We start from the raw sequence: 19,380 nt of genomic DNA on the forward strand, positions 1-19,380 counted from the left end.
TGAATTACTGTTCCACTGATCAATAAAATATACACAATCATCTTTTTTAATAGATATTTGTGCATACTAATATTGTAATCTATCATAAGCCTTATTTACATACAAAAGAAAGATGAATGACAATGACTTAACATGCATATTCATTGCATTTTTTTGCAGGATTTAGCACCTGGTTGAAGCAGATTGCAGGTACACGGTTAGCAAATAAGACTGTACTGAATTTCGTGCAAAGCAGCCATGTGTCAGATCAACCTAACACTCTGAACCGACCCGCAAGATGGGGAATTTCACTGCGCTAATTGTGTTGAGCGCACATTTTGTGCCGTTGCCTGATTTGCATAATTCCTTTAGTGAATCAGGTGTTAAAAACAAAGCAGAAAGCACATGCAAAAAATAAACTGTGAGTGAATTCCCTCCTCATTATTTCTGTTTGGTGCAGATAACTGTGCAGAAATTACACACTACACCTTTAAGGGAATAGCGCGACAAAAAATGACATTGTGCTAAAAATTTACTCACTCTCAGGGCATCCCAGATTTAGATGAGTTTGTTTCTTCATCGACATTCTGACGGCACCCATTCACTGTAGTGTATCCATCGGTGAGCAAGTGATGCAATGCTACATTTCTCCAAATCTGACGAAGAAACTAACTCAACTACATCTTGGATGGCCTGAGGGTGAGAACATTTTCATGTTTGTGTGTACTATTCCTTACTATTCCTATTCCAGACTATCGGATGAGTCTGATGCCTTATGTAAATGGTACTGGGATAAGTCGATTGGTGCTCTCAGAGGTTTTCTCTTAAGTTTTCTTTTCCTGGCCAGGTTAAGTGAGAGACACTGAGTAAATGAGTCTGGGTGAGAGATAGTTCAATGCAACCCTCTGTCGGAGATGATCAAACATCTCAGTTTAAAAAGAAAGCCTATTGCTCCTTGTGTTTTGTTTGCACAGTTTTCTTTGCACGGATCTTATTTATAATGCAGATGAAAAACATTACAACTGAAAGCTAAACTGAAACCACTCGGGGGTTTTATCTAAGAGAAGACAGTGCTTGCTTTAAACAACTTGTCAATTTTCTTTTGAATTATTCTTCTGCTTCGGGGTAAATTCATCTGTATATACACACACACACACACACACACACACTCCTGCTGTGTTGCTGGTGTATTTCCAACAGGTTTTTTGTGTACAGCGGGTCTATAAAGGCTCCAGACATCATATGTCCAGCTTATCGTCCAGCTGTGTGGATCAGTGTCTCATTAACATCAGCAACACTACAAAACACACAATCTGAGCTGTTTACAAAGTAAAGCATCACTATCACTAATGCTTTTATTTAGAATCTTATTAAACCCACAACGATAAATCATGAACAACTCTCACAGACCTACATTTACGCAGAAACCCCAGCCATTTCTAGACACCTGTTCTAGTCAGCAACCACACAGAGCAATCTACTGGAGCTCCTAATCTGAGCCGTACAGCTGTGCGCCTGATGTCTCTCACATTTATGAACAATATGTCACACTCTGTGAGAGAGCGAAATAGTGGGAGATATATAACGAGAGAGACAGAGAGAGAGATTGCTGGTATGCAATTGCTTCATGTGCTTATATACTAGTTATGAATAAATCATCATGCTAATATATGTAAAACACCTGCCTTAGATATTCAAGAAATGCCATTGTGTGAAATTATTTTACTCTAAATGTGCTGGGGTAAATATATGCGTTCAAGCTGTATATCATGCATGTATGCAGTACAATGCAGACAGACGTTCATGTCGGATTGTATGCATGAGATCCTGTTCTCTAATCTCAGAGCGTCAGGGCTCGTTCGTTTGTGCAGGTGGAGTCACAAGTCAGTTTTTTCCTCAATAGAAAAACTTTTCCACAATAGAAAGACAGCCAAACATGCTGACTACGGACACCTCGATCCGATACTCGGGATCGGTATCGGCCCGATCCTGGCATTTTCTCTTTAGACTCTTTAAACTAATGCACAGATTTAATAGACTACGTATATCTATGGAATTATATTTGATAAAAAAAAATTAACGTAACAATAAAACTGAACGTAACTTTTTCAGAAACTATCAAAAATATGCCATTACAAAAGAAGAAAAAAAACAACAACTTGGTTGCACAAATTTAACAGGCTCTTCAAATATGCTTCATTCTTTGTTAATGTTTTTCAAAGATTAGTTTTCACTAATCGTAGATTCTGAATGCATTGTTTTCGCTTACGCTTCGCAGTTTTTCGTTTGGTGTTTTGACACAAACCTCTCGTGGGGGCGGGGTTAACAGTGATCTACTCTGATTGGATAGTGAGCTTTTGATGCTTTTAGCATGGATCTTTATTGAAACCATATTTTATTAAAAGCTATTGTCTATTAATAACACAGAAGAGCATACTTCCATCCAAGCGCGATCTAAAAGTCTGATTGTGAGTGCAAGGTTTATGTCAAGCTTCATTTCTGTAATATTTCTTTATTATATCAGCACACAGAAAGAAATGCATGCTGGAATTTCAAAGTTGAACTGATAATATTATTCCTTTGAGCAGAAAATGTCAGTATTTTACCACTCAATGCAGAATGAGCTCAATAAAATATAATTATTTATATCACATACAGTGCGGCTACAGAACAAATGTGATTAGTCTTTTTCTTTCAACTACTCTGAATTGAGATTCTAATGAGAAAATCTGAACAAAAGCACAGGTTTGTTTGTGTACTACATTTATGCTTTTATCAAAAGCGGCTAACAAAAGAAGAACAACAGCAATTTGTGAAAGAGCCAACATTATTTGTACATCTCCTCATCTGGCATTTCCTCTGTTTCTGATCATGTCACGTCTGTGTTAAATTCAGAGTCAATATGACTATCCCAAATCCTGAACACAGACAATGTAAAAGTAAAAACAAACATATCCTCTCAAAACACAAATGCTAAAAAACATTTCTCCCAAGCTGGTTTCTAAACGCTGTTATGTGTGTGGGTTTGTTTTAATGTGCCTTAAAGCGAATGCATTCTGCCTCACATCAATGTCAACGTGTCAACACAAACTAATCTGGATTATATTCAAAAGAAAGAAAGATTTCTGAATGTGCCCTCAAGAAAAATACGATTGAAAGGAAAGTGAAACTGCAAAAAAGGTTTGAGCTTTTCTTTTCTGTGACATGTCATGGCAACACGTCAATCCATATTAAAAAGAAATGACAGCAAAGGCTGAGAGGTGTGTGTGTGTGTGTGTGTGTGTGTGTGTGTGTGTGTGTGTGTGTGTGTGTGTGTGTGTGTGTGTGTGAAATCTATAGATTACCATTATCTTGACACCAGGTTCCTATGGCAAGCTAAAGATGGTTCGATAACCTGTGAAACAAAGAGGCTGTATATTTATGTGTGTGCGTGTGTGTGTGTGTGTGTGTGTGTGTCTGCACATAATCTTCAGTCTGTGAGATCTGAACTTATATTGCACAGTGTTGACATTTTTTCAATATCGGTGTTCATTTCATCTTTCCTAAAGGGATAGAAAAGAAAGAAAAGAAAATTCTGTAATTTACTCATCCTCCACATGTTCCAAACCTGTATGAGTTTCTTTCTTTTGTTGAACACAAAAGAAGATATTTTGAATAATGTTGGTAACCAAACTGTTGAAGTTAGCCATTGACTTCCATAAAACGTTTTTTTTTTTTTATATACTATGGAACTCAATGGTTACCGTCAACACGAGGGTGAGTAAACGATGAAAGAATTGTAATTTTTGGGTGAACTATCCTTTTAATTTTTTCAATTTACTTTGTGAAACAGATTGAGATCGAGCCTATAAAAACACACTGGATAATGGAGCATCAAAATGACCAGTAATTATAGTAAAAATCTGGTAAAATCTCATAAAACTCCAATTTCTAAATAAATAATCGAATGTTTCCCTCTCTGCGCGTATTTATATAAATATTCAGTACATTGTATACAGTCACGATACTAATGTTGTGTCAGTTAATATATATACAGTATATATAAATATTTAAGACTCAACTATTCATGCTCACACTTTCAAAAATTACAATGCAATACAAGATCAAAGCCAAATTCCATGCGATATACTGTTTTATAATGTATTACAGTCTCTAAAGTGTGCTCATGAATGGTTTATGAAAGATACAGAAGATTACAGGGTGCATAAAAAAGTGCATTTCGTACTGTATAAAGTTTTTGTGAAAAGAAGTTTAAAAATGAAAAAAACATTATCTTTCGGGTTTTGTGTTAGCTTTATTTAAAAATAACAGAAGTCTATGGGATGTCTTCACTGAGATCAGTGAATGTGTGAGTTTGAATCAGAGGGAACTGCCCTTTAAATGCTCTACTGTCAGGTGTGTGTGTGTGTGTGTGTGTGTGGAGGAGAGAATAACCTTGCAATTCATTCACCCTTTACTTTCAAGAACAGTGTGTGTGTGTGTGTGTGTGTGTGTGTGTGTGTGTGTGTGTGTGGCCTTTCATTCTCTCAGCTTTCCAAGCAGACAATCTGTGGCACAATCAGAGTCACATCAGTGTGTGTGTGTGTGTGTGTGTGTCAGCCTTTGACAGCAGACCATCTGTGTTTGAATCAGATCTCACAGGTGACTCTGAATATCCATGAATCACTGATGCCACACTGTCCTACTGCCATCAACGTCAAACAACACTCTTTGAAGAGTTTGTATCACATTTGCGTTTACATTTATGATTTTTGTCAAAGCAACTCACAATATAAATATTGTAGTTTAATTTCAATGCAGTTTGCAGGCACACTCTACACAAAGCTTCCACTTAAGTCCAGCCAGATAATTTATAGAAACTCAATTTCAAAGCACGATGATGACATCACAGCTCATTAGCATTTGAATGCCCTCATTTGCATATCATTACACTAACTGTTTTTGTTCAAATAAATGCTATTCGTGCTGTAGGGAGACTTCAGAGCAACTAAACTGCTACCAAACCAAATAATACTTCTGCTTGTAGAACATGAAAGAGGCTTCAGAAAGAACTGAACATAAACATGAATCACGTGACTTTTCTCAAACACTCAGTCCAACAGTGATGTAAAACCAGCTTGAGTTCTGCTCAGAAACAATCGATCTGTGACATGTGTTGGTCTACGATCTGAACAGAAACCATGTCAGAAGAAAAACCACGCCAGTAACCCCACAGAGATGGTAATAAACAGAGCAGGAGAAACTCACCCTCCATTGCGTACTTCATATCCAGAGCGAAGAGGTTCCACATGATTTCGGCACTAATTCTACCCATATTCAACTCTTGAGGGAACCTGAAATGAAATAAAAACAGACATAGATAAAATCATATACAGCATCTGAAAGATTCTGATCAAGTGGTCTTAATCTTCATACATTTTTCTGTGGTGTAATTAATCGCTTTAAAAATTAAACATTTATTTTATAAATATTTATAAAAATATAAATATTTATAAATACATAACACATAATATATATATAATTATGTTTATTAAAAAAATAAATGAAATATTAAATGAAATAAAGAACAATAAACGGAATATTAAATTTGCTAAATATACATTTTAATCACCTTTTATTAGAATTAATTTATTTAGAAATTTAAAAAGAAATAAAGAAAGAATAAACAAATAAGTGTTTGAAATTAATTTTGTTAAATAATATATTTTCATGTCTTTTTATTTGAATATTTTTTATTTATAAACTCTCAAGAAAGAAAAAGAAAACGAAAGATTAATAAATAATTAATGTAATAATAAATTAGCTAAATATATATTTTCATGACCCATTTTTATTTAAAAAATCATAAAGAAAGAAAAAATGAAGGATGAATTATAAGTAAGCATTTGAAATTAAATAAATATTGCAATAAATCCATCAGTTTCAGTTCTAGAGGTCTAAGTCTGGTCTTGACTCCATCTGCTACTCAACACACAAACCCTCCGAAAAACACATGCATACCCCACACAAGTGTGACTGATCATATGAAATAACTTGGGTTAGGAACACGTCCTTCCATTACTATGACAGAGAGAAGAGAGAGGTGTAAGAGGGTCTCATCCAGTTTTAGACCTTTGTTTTTCACACGCGAGCACATTCTGCTTATGGACACCAATTTCACTCTACTACCCATCGCACGAGCTGTTTCCATGGCAACCGCCTCCGTACCACACCAGCGAGTGAAGCAATCAGTTCTCTGCTCTCCCTCACTGATCAAAAACGATCTCAGATCAATCTACACCAGACCCAACTCGGTTTAATTGCTTCAGCAGGGACAGAAGAAGCTCTCAGAGATGGACACATATGGATTCAGATGAACACACTGATCATGAACTCTTATAGTGATGGAAGGACATGTTCCTAACTAGAGTCATTTACTATGCTTGATTAAGGAGGGAGCATCTCTCTCTCTTAATCACTCTTTATCTTTAGGACTGACCAACCATGCTGAAGGAACAGATCCAGTTGTTCAGTTAATGTAATCAGCTGCTGCTGTACAGTATTGACTTAAATTCAGCATGAAACATCATTCACAGGCCGTTTTGCTTCTGTAAAGTGATTTATTGTGCAAAACTGATTTTATCTGCTGGGAGGAAGAATGCGGAGGATGTCATTATTATTATGATGAAAGATTATTAAAACAAACATTGTTTCTTATAACAGCACACAGTGATGAATTGTTCATAATAAGACCAGGAACATGTAATAAGGAAATAAAGTCATGATGACTTTAAGTAGTGTAGAAATAGAGGATGGAAAGTCAGAAGTCTCCCTGCGATCAACTCATTACATGAAACCATTTAAAATGGGATTGGTAAGAATTATTTTAAAAGAAATTGATACTTGTATTCGCTAAGGACTGATTAAATTGATCAAGAGTGGCAGTAAAGACATTTATAATGTTGCAAAAGATTTCAAATAAATGCTTTTGACATTTGTATTCATCTAAGAATCCTGGAAAATAAAATGTATCATGGTTTCCACAAATATATTGTGCAGCACAGCTGTTTCCAAGATTGATAATAATCAGAAATGTTTCTCGAGCAGTAAATCAGTATATTAGAATGATTTCTGAAGATCATGTGACACTGAAGACTGGAGGATTGATGCTGAAAATACAGCTTTGATCGCAGATATAAATTATATTTTAAAATATCCTGCAATAGAAAACACACACACACTTGAAATTCTAATAATATTTCTCAATGTTTCTTTTCTTACTGTATTTTTGATCAAATAAATGCAGCCTTGCAGAAGAGAGTTCTTTCAAATGCATTACAAAAATCTTACCAACCCCAGACTTTTGAGCAGTAGTGTGACCTTTTGAGGCATTGCTGTAATGCACATAATCATGCATATTCTGTGTAAAATTGCACACAAGTTCCACATTACAATGGAAAAGAGTGAATTCAGGCGCAGCATGGGATGATACTTTGTGCATGACATTTGAAAAATGTGGCATCCCTAATATTTCAAAACCTGAAATCCAATGCATTTTCAAAAAACTGATTTATTTGGAGTTCAAGCCATATATAAATGTGGTTTGGAATGGATTTGCTTTTTTGCTGCCTGTGGAAACAAAGATTTATTTATTTTATTTCATCGTTTGTGTGGCAGCGCTGTACAGATATTCCTCCAATGTTCTGCTCAGAGCTCATTCTAAACAAATAACAAATAATTCAGCACCAATCTCTGACCCCACAGACTCTATTCATACTTTATCTACGAAGAACCTCAATGTACAATCTGATTTTAGATTTTGTGAAGTTTAAACCTTAATAAAAGTAGGATTAAGGTTTCAAAATCTGACTTAACACTGACTTAATGGAACTTCCATCATTTAACATTTGGTATGATGTCATTGTAATATTTGCATACTTAACAGTGATTGTTGTTGTTGTTGTTTTGCTGCAATTTAATTTTACATTAGAGTGAGTCTGATGCTGAATTTCATCCAAAACAAATCTAGATTTCCTTTGTTTAATCGAGACCAGAACTAATGACACTATAAGTCCAGTAACATCTCACACACACAGACTACTGCAAAAGGTGAGATAAATGATAAGAGAGTTGAATAAACAGAAACACTTGAAGCGGAAGGAAAACAAATTGAGAGAAAGACGATTCTTCTCTGGGTTTGTCCAGGATGCTGAATTATTCACAACTAATGCCTGCCTGTGAATTTCTGTTGGAGAAACTGCTATCGATGTCTGTTTTAAACACACACACACACACACACTCACACACACACACGCACACGTCACATATTGCATTTCATTGCATTGTATCTATGAAATACTGCAATATGGAAATGTTCAGACCTTCCCCAAATCAAATCTTAATAAAAATAATTTTTTTTATTGTTTAGATGTTGCTGTTTTATATCTCAGAAGACTGTCGGAAGAGATTCTTAGTTATGTTTAATTGAAGTATTACCTTTGTTTTTTCTTAAAATTGAAAACAATCAGTCGGTTAGAATGCACAGTTTTAAACTAAATCTGTTTTTGTTTTTCTAGAAAAAAAAAAGATTTTATATTTAAGATATCTCTTTGCTATTTTTTCCTTTCCTGTGGAGATAACTTACAACATATGGTACAGACACATTCAGATGGCTTCAAAATGTGTTAGTGTGTGTGAGATACGCACTGGTTAATTATGGGTGTGTAGGCCATTCTGTCCTCATCAATAACAGACACCATCAGTGTGATCAGTTTGGGCCAGAAGTCCAGGTTCTTGATGGACGGACCCTGTTCCTCACGCGGCAGATCCTGCTTTTTAGCCTGGAAAGACAGAAGATTTATACGGATAATGAAAATCTCTCCCACGTGTTTGGAGTTTAAATAATTCAGTCTGGTTAACTGATGGGACAGAGGAGAATCTGAACACTCGGCACTCTGGTAAAGTGTTTTTGCTTCATGAGACACATTTTATTAGGCAGTGCAAACACACACACATACATTACATTACATTTACATGTATGCATTTAGCAGATGCTATTATCCAAAACGACTTACAGTGCATTCAGCTAATTATTATTTTTACCAGCATGTAAACACACACACACACACACGAACAGCACATTCATATTTTGTGTTTCCTGTCTTTTAAGCTCACTAACGTCTTCATTAATTATGAAAATCCCGTGTTCCGCAACAACTTCAACTAAACCATTTACTAAAGCTACTCTAACACAGTCGTCAGTGTTCAGGATCCTACTAGTCTATGTACAACAGTAGACTAAAAGTAGAGTACTATTTGATTAGACTAGTAACCAACTCAGTAGTTCTTAACCAGGAGGCCTCAAGGTGGCATAACATGATTCAAAATAAGATGTAAGTAAAAATAAAAAAATAAAAAGGTATTTCAAGATTTAAAAAAAAAAAAATTTTTTTTTTTTTTTTTTTTGCAAAGTTATATTTTATTGGGTAGAAACTGTAAGTAAAAACCTTATCCTTAATCATTGTGCAGTAAATCCCTGGTTAGCAATGGTATCCCTGAGTCACATTCATCTCCTGAAATTTAATTATTTTTAATAGTTACTTATTTTTTTAATCTATAGATAATGCTTGCAATCACAGTGAAGGATAATATTAGGAAGTATCAAGATGTTGCATTGAATCTTGCAAGTCAAAATGACATGACAACAACCTATGACATACAACATGTCAAGCAAAGCTGAACAGGATGTTTAACAAAGGTAAATGGTAAAACAGAATAAAATAAAAGGTAAATACTGAAGAAAATGGGCATCACATATAAGGAAGGATTCAGACCTGGATTCAGGTTTACTAAAATAATGCCTTAAAAGCTTTTTGGTTGTTGACATATCTAATAATCTGTGCAGCCTTTTGACATCAAAAGAAAAGGAAGGTAATTTCAGGGGTGGAACAATTACATTTTGATAAAAAATTGCAAATACAAACTTGACTGTTTTTCAGGGTCCTGTAAGTGCACTTAAAAAAAGTAAAAGGTAAAGGCTCACAAGCCAAGGCCAAATAAAAAGATTCATGAAATGTGCAAAATAAAACCAGGAATGTGATGGTAGTGCAATTTCAAGGATTTTTTTTTGTTGACATTTTTGTTTTCCCTCCTCATAGTCCTTCCTCAAACACTTAACAGGAGTTTTGTCTCGCACTGCCTCACACTTTCTGCCAATTTCGAATAACCTGAGAAAGACTGACAGCTACAGCAAAACATTAGTGTTTAACAGCGATTAAGCTGTGAAACATTCACCTATATAAAAAGTACACTGTAAGCACATTTAAACAGCACATATATGCTAAACTTGCTCTCAAGACTTTCTTAACCTTTATAAATAGCAACACCAAGGTCATGAGTTCGATTCCTAGGAAATGCAAGCACTTAACAAAATACAAACGTTAAATGCATGTAAACCACATTGGATGAAAGCATCTGCCAAATGCATAGACAGGAATTCAACATGTTTTTATAGCTATACTTACATTTTAGACAAACACAAGCATTTTATAGAAGTACTGATATAACAAATTAATACAGAGAACCATAGGTATTGTTCTAAATAAGACTGACAATCTTGCTGCAATATGAAAGTCACCTAAATCCAAAGAAATCAACATTCAATGTGCTTTTATAAACACCAGCTATAACACAATGAGTGTGATTGGCTGAATTACAGGTGCCACCATCTCTTGGCACACAGGTCAGAGTTTACTCTGGGGGAATGTTTGTTTATCATGGATCTGGATGGTAAAATCAGCACTCTCACTTCCCTCCCACTGCCTCTCCCACAATGCACTTCTGTCTGATGGACAACTGGGCATCATGCCAGGTTTATTTCGGGCATCTCTCTGGGCTGTTTTCCATGGCAAGACAATTCTCACTTACACATGAGAGCATTGGAATTCTATGGTCTCTGGAATTTCAAGAATTGTATTCCAGTAGTACTGTGGGAAATGTGTGAGCTGGAACTGTCCATGGTACTGCACCTTAATGTGCTGTTTCCCTGTCCATAGTACTGCATCTTAATGTGTTGTTTCACTGTCCATGGTGCTGAAGCACAATATACTGTATTGATTCACTGTCCATGGTTCTGAATTTTTTTCACTGTGTCGATTCACTGTCTGTGGTGCTGAAGCACAATTCACTGTGTTGGTTCACTGTCCAAGGTGCTGAAGCACAATATACAGTGTTGATTCGCTGTCCATGGTGCTGAAACATTGTTCACTGTGTCGATTCACTGTCTGTGGTGCTGAAGCACAATTCACTGTGTTGGTTCACTGTCCAGGGTGCTGAAACATTATCCACTGTGTCGATTAAATTATTTTATAATTCCATTCAATTATAATTCTAGTCATGTTTTATTTATGTATTTATTTTTGGGGCCATAATTGAGTTTCTTTTTAGGGTCAAAGACTGTGTAATTATTATTATTATTATTATTATTATTTTTAAAGAAATGAATACTTCACATTTAATACTGCACTGAGAAAATAAAACTGAAACTGTGTCCATTTTCATTTCAGGCTGCAAAGCAAAAAAAAATCTGATTATTTTAAAGGGGGGTGTGATGTCTGATATGTTTGATGTCAGAATGACTAGTGAGAAATTAGATTTCTCAGCATGTGTCTTTTTAAGGATCAGTTGACAGAAACATATTAAAATAGTCAATTCAGCTCTTACTAAACAGGCCAAAAATGGATTATGTAACATGCATTAAAACATGCTCTATGCCATATTGCATCCCATGGTAAACACAAGAAAAAATTAACTACTGTGTGTTTTTGTACAACAGTAAGGATTTTTCTCCCTATCTCTCAAGCATGGTGCTTCCTGTAAGGCCACAGCAGCGAGTGTTTTACTATTCAGTCTTCTTGTCTTAAGCACCATACAGTTGAACACTAAGACCTCTGTGTGTACTAGTCTACAGCAGGTAATACACTGAACACACATGCACATATAAGGTCCGTTGGAGTCTAATAAGTGATTCATAAAAGAGACTTTCATCCTGACATCTGTGTTGTGTATATGGACCTGTATGTGGTATGTAAGCCTGCGAAACACAGTTTTACTCAAGGAAAAAGCAGCTCCTTGAGGGCGTTGAGTAATATGTGCTGAATTAGATTAGAGTCAGAGCAGGAGCACAACACCAGCTCACATTCCTCTACTGCTGTATCTGTAGAATGAGAGAAACACCTGTCCTTGATTCCTGTTATGAATGTGTAACAGCAGGATTCGTTACATTATAAATATTACTCCTCATCATTCATATGTAATTAAAAAAATATAAGCATGTAGTTTTTTAATTCATTCCTCCTAAAAGACTGTTTGGATCATTTAACTTTACATTGATCTTGCTTTATTTACTCTGTGACTGTGTGTGTGTGTGTGTGTGTATGTGTGCGTGTGTGTGTGTGTGTGTGTGTGTGTGTGTGTGTGTCACTCTCTAATTCAAGTTCAAGGAGACAATTACAAGAAAGAGTGCTCACATCTGCCTGTCATCACACTGAGACACAAGTGAGGTTATCATTACGAGGCAAAGGACAACACACACACACACACACACACACACACACACACACACACACTTCAAGACTATTTCTCATGCAGCTGAGTCACTCCACCCAAACGTGAGATTAAATGAAGGATGTATTTTCCTCAGGGTGTGTGTGTGTGTGTGTGTGTGTGTGTGTGTGTGTGTGCTTCAGATGGTATAAAAGAACTGATTGTTCCAGTGCAGATGATGATGATTTTGCAAAGATAAATATTGTATCCTTCTTTAGCGTGCATGTACTGTATGTCTGCAGATTGAATTAAAAATTAGATACAGATAATGTTCTTAATCAGGTCTGTCAACTTGCAAAAAAGATGCACAGCCTGAAATTAGAAACGGATTAAATGAGAAAGGGTTTATATCATATTGTTTGACTGTGCTGTTTCCTTTCCTTGTCTTCTTGTGTGTACTTAATCAATGCATGTTCTTTCCACAAAACATGTTTGCCTTTTGAAATCATTAACATTCAATTATGTAGGCAGGGACATGATTTTACTAGATCGTGAAAAGTAGGCGGTCTGGAAGTAGGAGTTTGGCACTAATTGACTGAAGTGACATTAACTGCAAAAGAAAGCTATTTCAGAGCAAATTATTATATGTCAATGATTACAAAATCCAAATGTCTCTCTTTGGAATAATTTTTTTTTTTAAGAATTTGAAAAATAAATTATATAATCCCTTTCTAGTTTATCCAGTTGCAAAAAGTGTTTGATGTTATACAGCTACAAGTAACTAATCAACTTTAACTTTATATTCATGGATTTGGGAGATGTTTTTATGCACAATTTAATCCACCTTGACACAAATCAATGTGCTGACATACATGGAGATAGCATGATGTTCTGTGTGCTGAGATTCCCCCTCCATGACACACAATGGACTCTTCCATCCTCATCCTCCCCTCTGGATGAAGATGGGCTGCTCCAAACTCTCTCTGTCTTTTCTGAGGTAATTGTCTTCCCTCAACAGAATCATTGTGTTTGGTGATTGTCTGTGGTGAAACGAGGCCCTGCAGCAGGTCTGGAGTCATTTCATCCAGATCTCACCCTCAAGCCATACTTTCGCTTGCTTTTTCATTGCTCATGAGACTAAAAGCCAACATGAAACAGCATTTTACAATCCTTGACAACATCTGAGCACAGTTTGAGACAATACTGTGGTTTTTGAGATTATCAGGTTCAGGTTAATCTGAATTTTAGAATTAAAAACATTATTCATTTAAATGTAATAATTTGTGGGTTGGTATGTTTCTGATTAAAAAGAATGTTCCCTGAAGCCCATGGTATTAAGATAGAAAATATATCTCTAATCATCTAAAACACACGCCGGTGCTCTGCATATACCTATAAATAACTATTACCTCTAATTAAAAGGTGTTTTAAGGGCTTTGCATGATTGCATGTTTCTGGTGATGCTCTTTCAGGTGTGAGTTTAACTTGCATCGTGTAAATCACAGCTACACGCTCTGCTAATTGCTTCTACTGCAATATGTACAGTTTATTTATTTATAGATCATAACTGCAAATGTAAAGGGTTTAGTATAAATAGCTGGATGTCTTGGGAACAACAGACTGTATTTCATCTAATAGAAAAAAATAAATAATAATATTTTGCATAAAGAAGGACGCCTATTTTAAATCCCATTAACCATTTGTATTTATTTATTTATTGATTAATTGTAACATTTTCATTACTTTATATCAGCATTAAAGTGAAATGGCAATATATAATTTGTAAAATAATTAATCATTGCAACACTATTTTGTATCATTTAGTTATGAATGATTACATATTGTTATAATTATGAATTTAATTTCATACTTAGGAACAATTAAAATGTAAATAATCATCATGAAAATAGTAAAAATAGCCCTAACTTTTTAATGCAAACTGAATTTATTTATTTATTTATTTTTCTAGGAAGGTCAAAAGGAAAATATAACTGGAACACTATACTACTGTAATAAAGTATGTTTTTTATATGTATAAATCAGCATTAAAATAGCACACAATATGACTAAATAATATATAATTATTAAAAGTAATCATTTAATAATTAATTATTATTAATATTACTAAAATTATGATATTATTTAATACTTATCATATGATGAAATTAGTTTCTTTATGCAAAATTGAAAATATTTTTTCCCTTTTTTGTGGAAGTACAATTTTTAACTTTTTGCAAATAAAGTTTTCTGATGATGTAAGTTGGAGTAGGGTGTGAGATTCATACATTCTTTTTTTGGAAGATGAAATATGACCCATGCATGTTCCTGACTGGTTTTGTGAAATTCACTGAAGTATTTTCTGTCAGTTTTTTAATCTCTTTATCTCTGTACATTTTCTGCCAGTTGTTCTGACTCACTGCGTCTCATCTTATTTCCACCAACCATGCATCTTTGTTCTTTTCAAGTCCTCATGTTTCCACGGATTTCCTTCACTCACATCACACTAACAGGATTTGCTTGTTTCCCGCGCACGTGTCTTAAGAGCTCTTTGAGATGATTATATAACATAACCAACCCACTTCTCAGTGATGCTATATTATATATATAAGATAATAAGAACCTTCCATGTGCACCAGATAAAACCCTGTTTTCCTCTCCATGGGGCCTTTGCCTCATTTAGAGAAGAAGATGGGTCAGTTCTGCTCCAAAAGCTACTAAAAATAAACCTCTCTACTAGTGAGAGTTAAACTCTGTGTTGTAATTTTAGCTGTGTTGTGTTTGGGGAATCCGCTATAATCTGTTATTTTGGGCTGGTGATGCTGACAGTCCTGCCCTTCAGAGCTCAATAAACGTACAGTATAAACACAGAAACATGAGGATTTCTGCAGGACAGGATCAGTGTTATCAAAACTAACGACTGAAAATAGATTTAGTTAATTCCAATAAAGCTGAAATATAAATATATATAAATACTAGACAAAAAAATACTGAAATTGAAATAAAACTTAAAAAAATCGAAATTTAAAGGTTAAAAAAAAATTAAAACTAATAAACTAATCAAAATGGCAAAAGCACAGAAAAAAACTAAAGTTAAAATGAAACTTGAAAATATAAAAAAATCTGTATAAATAAAAATCAAACTTAATATAATAATAAATAAAAATAAATGATGATAATAATAAATACAAATTAAAGCTAAATGTAAAATGAAAAAAAATAATAATGACAAAGGCACATAAAATTACTAAAACTGACATTAAAACATGAAAATAATAACTAAAATAAAATAAAATAAAATAAATGAAAGCTAAATTAAAAAATGAAATACTAATACAAATGACAAAAACATAACAAAATTACTAAAACTTGAACAAAAATAAATGGAATCTAAAAAGATACAAATAAAATCTATATTTATAAATAATAATAAATACTATAATAGCATATAAACATAACACCGCATAGCTTTGTTTTTAAATAAAATATCTGCACACATGACACTAATAGATTAATGTGCTTAAATGTTCTTAAATCTCACTCGTACGTTTAAACATATTTTATATATATATATATATTTATATATAAAAGTTAGATTAATACGAAAGAAAACTTGGAATATACTGTATTACAGAGTGATTCTCTATGCTGATGGAAGTTGGCAAGCCCTGGTCAAAATGCAGTAAAGAGCAGCATGAACATTCTTCCAAAAATCTCCTTTTGTGTTTAATAGAGGAAAGTAGATGGGACTGGAACTCATTTTTGTGAACTACTGCTCTATGAACCTTAAAAATCAATGAAATACTGACACAGTGTCAGAGAGCGAAAACACCACGGCTAGACACTTTCTGCAAGCGTGACACTGTGACGGAGGATTCTGGGGTCAGTGCTTTAGATCATGTTGTGTGTGAACGCGTGAAAGCCACTGTGTTAGTGCGTGTGTCGTGCGAATGGACCATGAGAAATTCTGTGGTCATGTCTGACTGGAGAGATCAGATCGAAGCGACCACACACACCCACACACACACAGCAACAACATCAGAAATAAATTGTGTCATAACACTGCATGTACTTTACAACCGGGCTGAGAAGAGAGAGATGCTCTCTTCCAGCAAGGAAACACCCTTCTCTCATTCAGCACACTCTCTTTTCACGAAACACTCCACACAATCACAGATGTCACTGCTTGGAAAACGCATTGCAAGCATGCCATCCAGAACATATTCAACAAAACACAATACTCAAGGCCAACCGTGCTTGGCCAACCAAGTCTCTGCTGTTGAAACCACATTTGTTATTATTCAGCTCAGCGCTGCACATTACAAAACATTTATCACTGGACGACTGAAAGTTTATCAGTTGCATGTGTTTTGACAATTTAAATATTCAAGCGATAAGAAGACACGAATGAGAACTCAATTCATGCAGAGAAAGCTGTATCTCAAGCGTGCAAATACTGAATTGAGCTCTATTTTGTGTCTTCTTGCTCCTAAATGGACAAATGCATGCAAGTTCACCGTATTTTTCGGACTATAAGTCGCACTTTTTTTCATAGTTTGGCTGGTCCTGCGACTTATAGTCAGGTGCGACTTATTTATCAAAATTAATTTTACATGAACCGAGAGAAATGAACTAAGAGATATGAACCAAGAGAAAACATTACCGTCTCCAGCCGCCAGAGGGCGCTCTATGCTGCTCAGTTCTCCTGTAGTCTACACTGAATACATAGAGCGCCCTCTCGTGGCTGTAGACGGTAATGCTTTCTCTTGGTTCTAAATGAATGCGACTTATAGTCCAGTGCAACTTGTATATGTTTTTTTCCTCATCATGACGTATTATTGGACTGATGCGACTTATACTCAGGTGCGACTTATAGTCCGAAAAATACAGTATATCATAATACTTAAAAACGTAGTTATTAATATCTTAAGAGAAATTAAACAATTGGAAAAGAAACCGGATGTGTTTCATTATATTGGATCCATGCATTAGGTCTTATTTATTTAGTTAGTGACAGGGTCAGAGAAGAACTGAACCACTTGCCTAACTAAGTCAATAGAAAACATCCTTAGCATTGAGCTACACTTTCACTTTAACCAACAACTGGTCCACCATGACAGTAGTTGCCCAGAAAGAGAAAACTAACCGTAGAAGTACACCCCGTGGGTTTTCCCTGCTATTGCACCCCTTGTGGAAACACATTCTGCATTCATGCATTTGAGTATGTTTGTGGCCGTACTGATCTTAAGAGTCTTTCTTAACCTTTCTTAATCTCTTACCTGGTCCAGCAGATGGTTGTAGAGCTCATGGCAGTTGTCAAAGATGTATTTGTATGTGGAGTCCAGACAGGCCTTCACACAGTCCTTAACCACCATACTGGCTCTGGGAGGATTCTGCAGCTCCTGCACCTACAGCACAAAAACACACTCACAGTTAGTCCAATAACACACACACACACACACAACATCAGTAAGCCAGGATATATGCAGTTTCTTAAGTGTTGTGTGTAGTTTGTAGTTTCTATGGGCTTCTGAAAGGTTTTCAGTGTTGCTGTGCTCTAGGTGGATGATGTCATAATGATTTAGTTGCTATGGAGTGTTGTGCTATTATGGTGTGTTCAAGTCCTCCTGGGAAGTTTGTGTTTATGAGTCGGGAAGTCATAATTATGATGCCCGCCCGATGTGTTAATATCACTTTGGTTGGGGAAAATTGCTAAGGAAAAAAAAAAAAACACCACTTAAATTTTAAAACCACTTCTACCAAATGATGAATAAAGAATGCACATTAGCTGCATTTTTGCTGTTTTCATTTTTTTTTTTTTTATCTCTGAAGAAGCTACCTATATATATATATTAGGGGTGTAACGATACGCGTATTCGTATTGAACCGTTCGGTACGACGCTTTCGGTTCGGTACGCGGTACGCATTATGTATACCGAACGGTTCGTTGGAGTAATTAATTATATTTGAAAAAAAAAAAAAAAAAAGAGAGAGATAGAAATATAATGATATGCGTTCAACAAGGTAGCCCAATAACCCAAACAACGTAACAGGCAACGCCCCTGACACTCCCGAAGAAGAAAAAAACACCATCTTATATGTTTATGTTAGGCTACTCAGCAGGCGCTCGCTCACTCAGTACGCGCTGAAGGCTCGTTGCAAAATAGCCAATGCGTTTAACAGACTAGAAATGAGAAGATCCCCCAATAACCAACAGGTCTGGTGTTTGGGTGCACTTTGGATTCCCTTTAAGCTATAATGGTGATGGCAAGAGAGTGGTGGATAAAAAAACAATGGTATGTCGCATCTGCAACATGACAGGGTACACCAGCGGGATTACAAAAAAAAAAAAAAAAAAAAAAAAACACCAGCGGGAATATCTGGGATATATGCGTCAGTACTATCTGGGAAAAGACGAAAAAAAGGAGAAACATGCACGCAGCAAACTATCCCTGCAGCATTTAGACACTATAGCTTACAGGGAATCCAACCCAAACACCAGACCTGTTGGTTATTTTAGGATCTTATATTTCTGGTCTGTTAAATGCATTAGACATTTTGCAACGAGCCTTCAGCGCGTGCTGAGTGAGCGAGCGCCTTAGGGGCCGTTCACATATCGTGCCTAAAAACGCGTGGAAAACGCTAAGCGCGTCTTTCTCCTCCTTTCCAAAGCGCTCGGGCAGAAGCGCTCATGAGGCGTCTGTCTTTGCTAAGCAACAATGACGTGCTCTCTCCATGAGACGCGGAAATTTCAGCGAAGGATAAATGGATTTGCAGCTCTAAAAATCGCTTGCAGTAGCTCTGCTACTAAATTTATTTCAAAATTGCAATCCATATACAACTATGATCAGCTGTTCCTTCATCTTGGCTGAGCTCTCAACC

General features: G+C 35.5%; 1 protein-coding gene across 2 annotated transcripts in view; it reads right to left on the minus strand.

Moving 5' to 3' along the window:
• Positions 1-19,380, minus strand: part of LOC127934750 (protein unc-13 homolog C-like) — a 130,011-nt gene that overhangs the window by 53,197 nt on the left and 57,434 nt on the right. For both annotated transcript variants that reach the window (XM_052532322.1, XM_052532323.1), the window contains exons 16-18: positions 17,778-17,906; positions 8,665-8,798; positions 5,227-5,312 (exon numbers count right to left, since the gene is read on the minus strand). In XM_052532322.1, coding sequence (XP_052388282.1) covers positions 5,227-5,312; positions 8,665-8,798; positions 17,778-17,906 — 349 coding nt within the window. The remainder of the gene's footprint in view (positions 1-5,226; positions 5,313-8,664; positions 8,799-17,777; positions 17,907-19,380) is intronic.

This window comes from Carassius gibelio, chromosome A18 (genome assembly GCF_023724105.1).
Source record: "Carassius gibelio isolate Cgi1373 ecotype wild population from Czech Republic chromosome A18, carGib1.2-hapl.c, whole genome shotgun sequence".
NCBI classification, from domain to species: Eukaryota; Metazoa; Chordata; class Actinopteri; order Cypriniformes; family Cyprinidae; genus Carassius; species Carassius gibelio.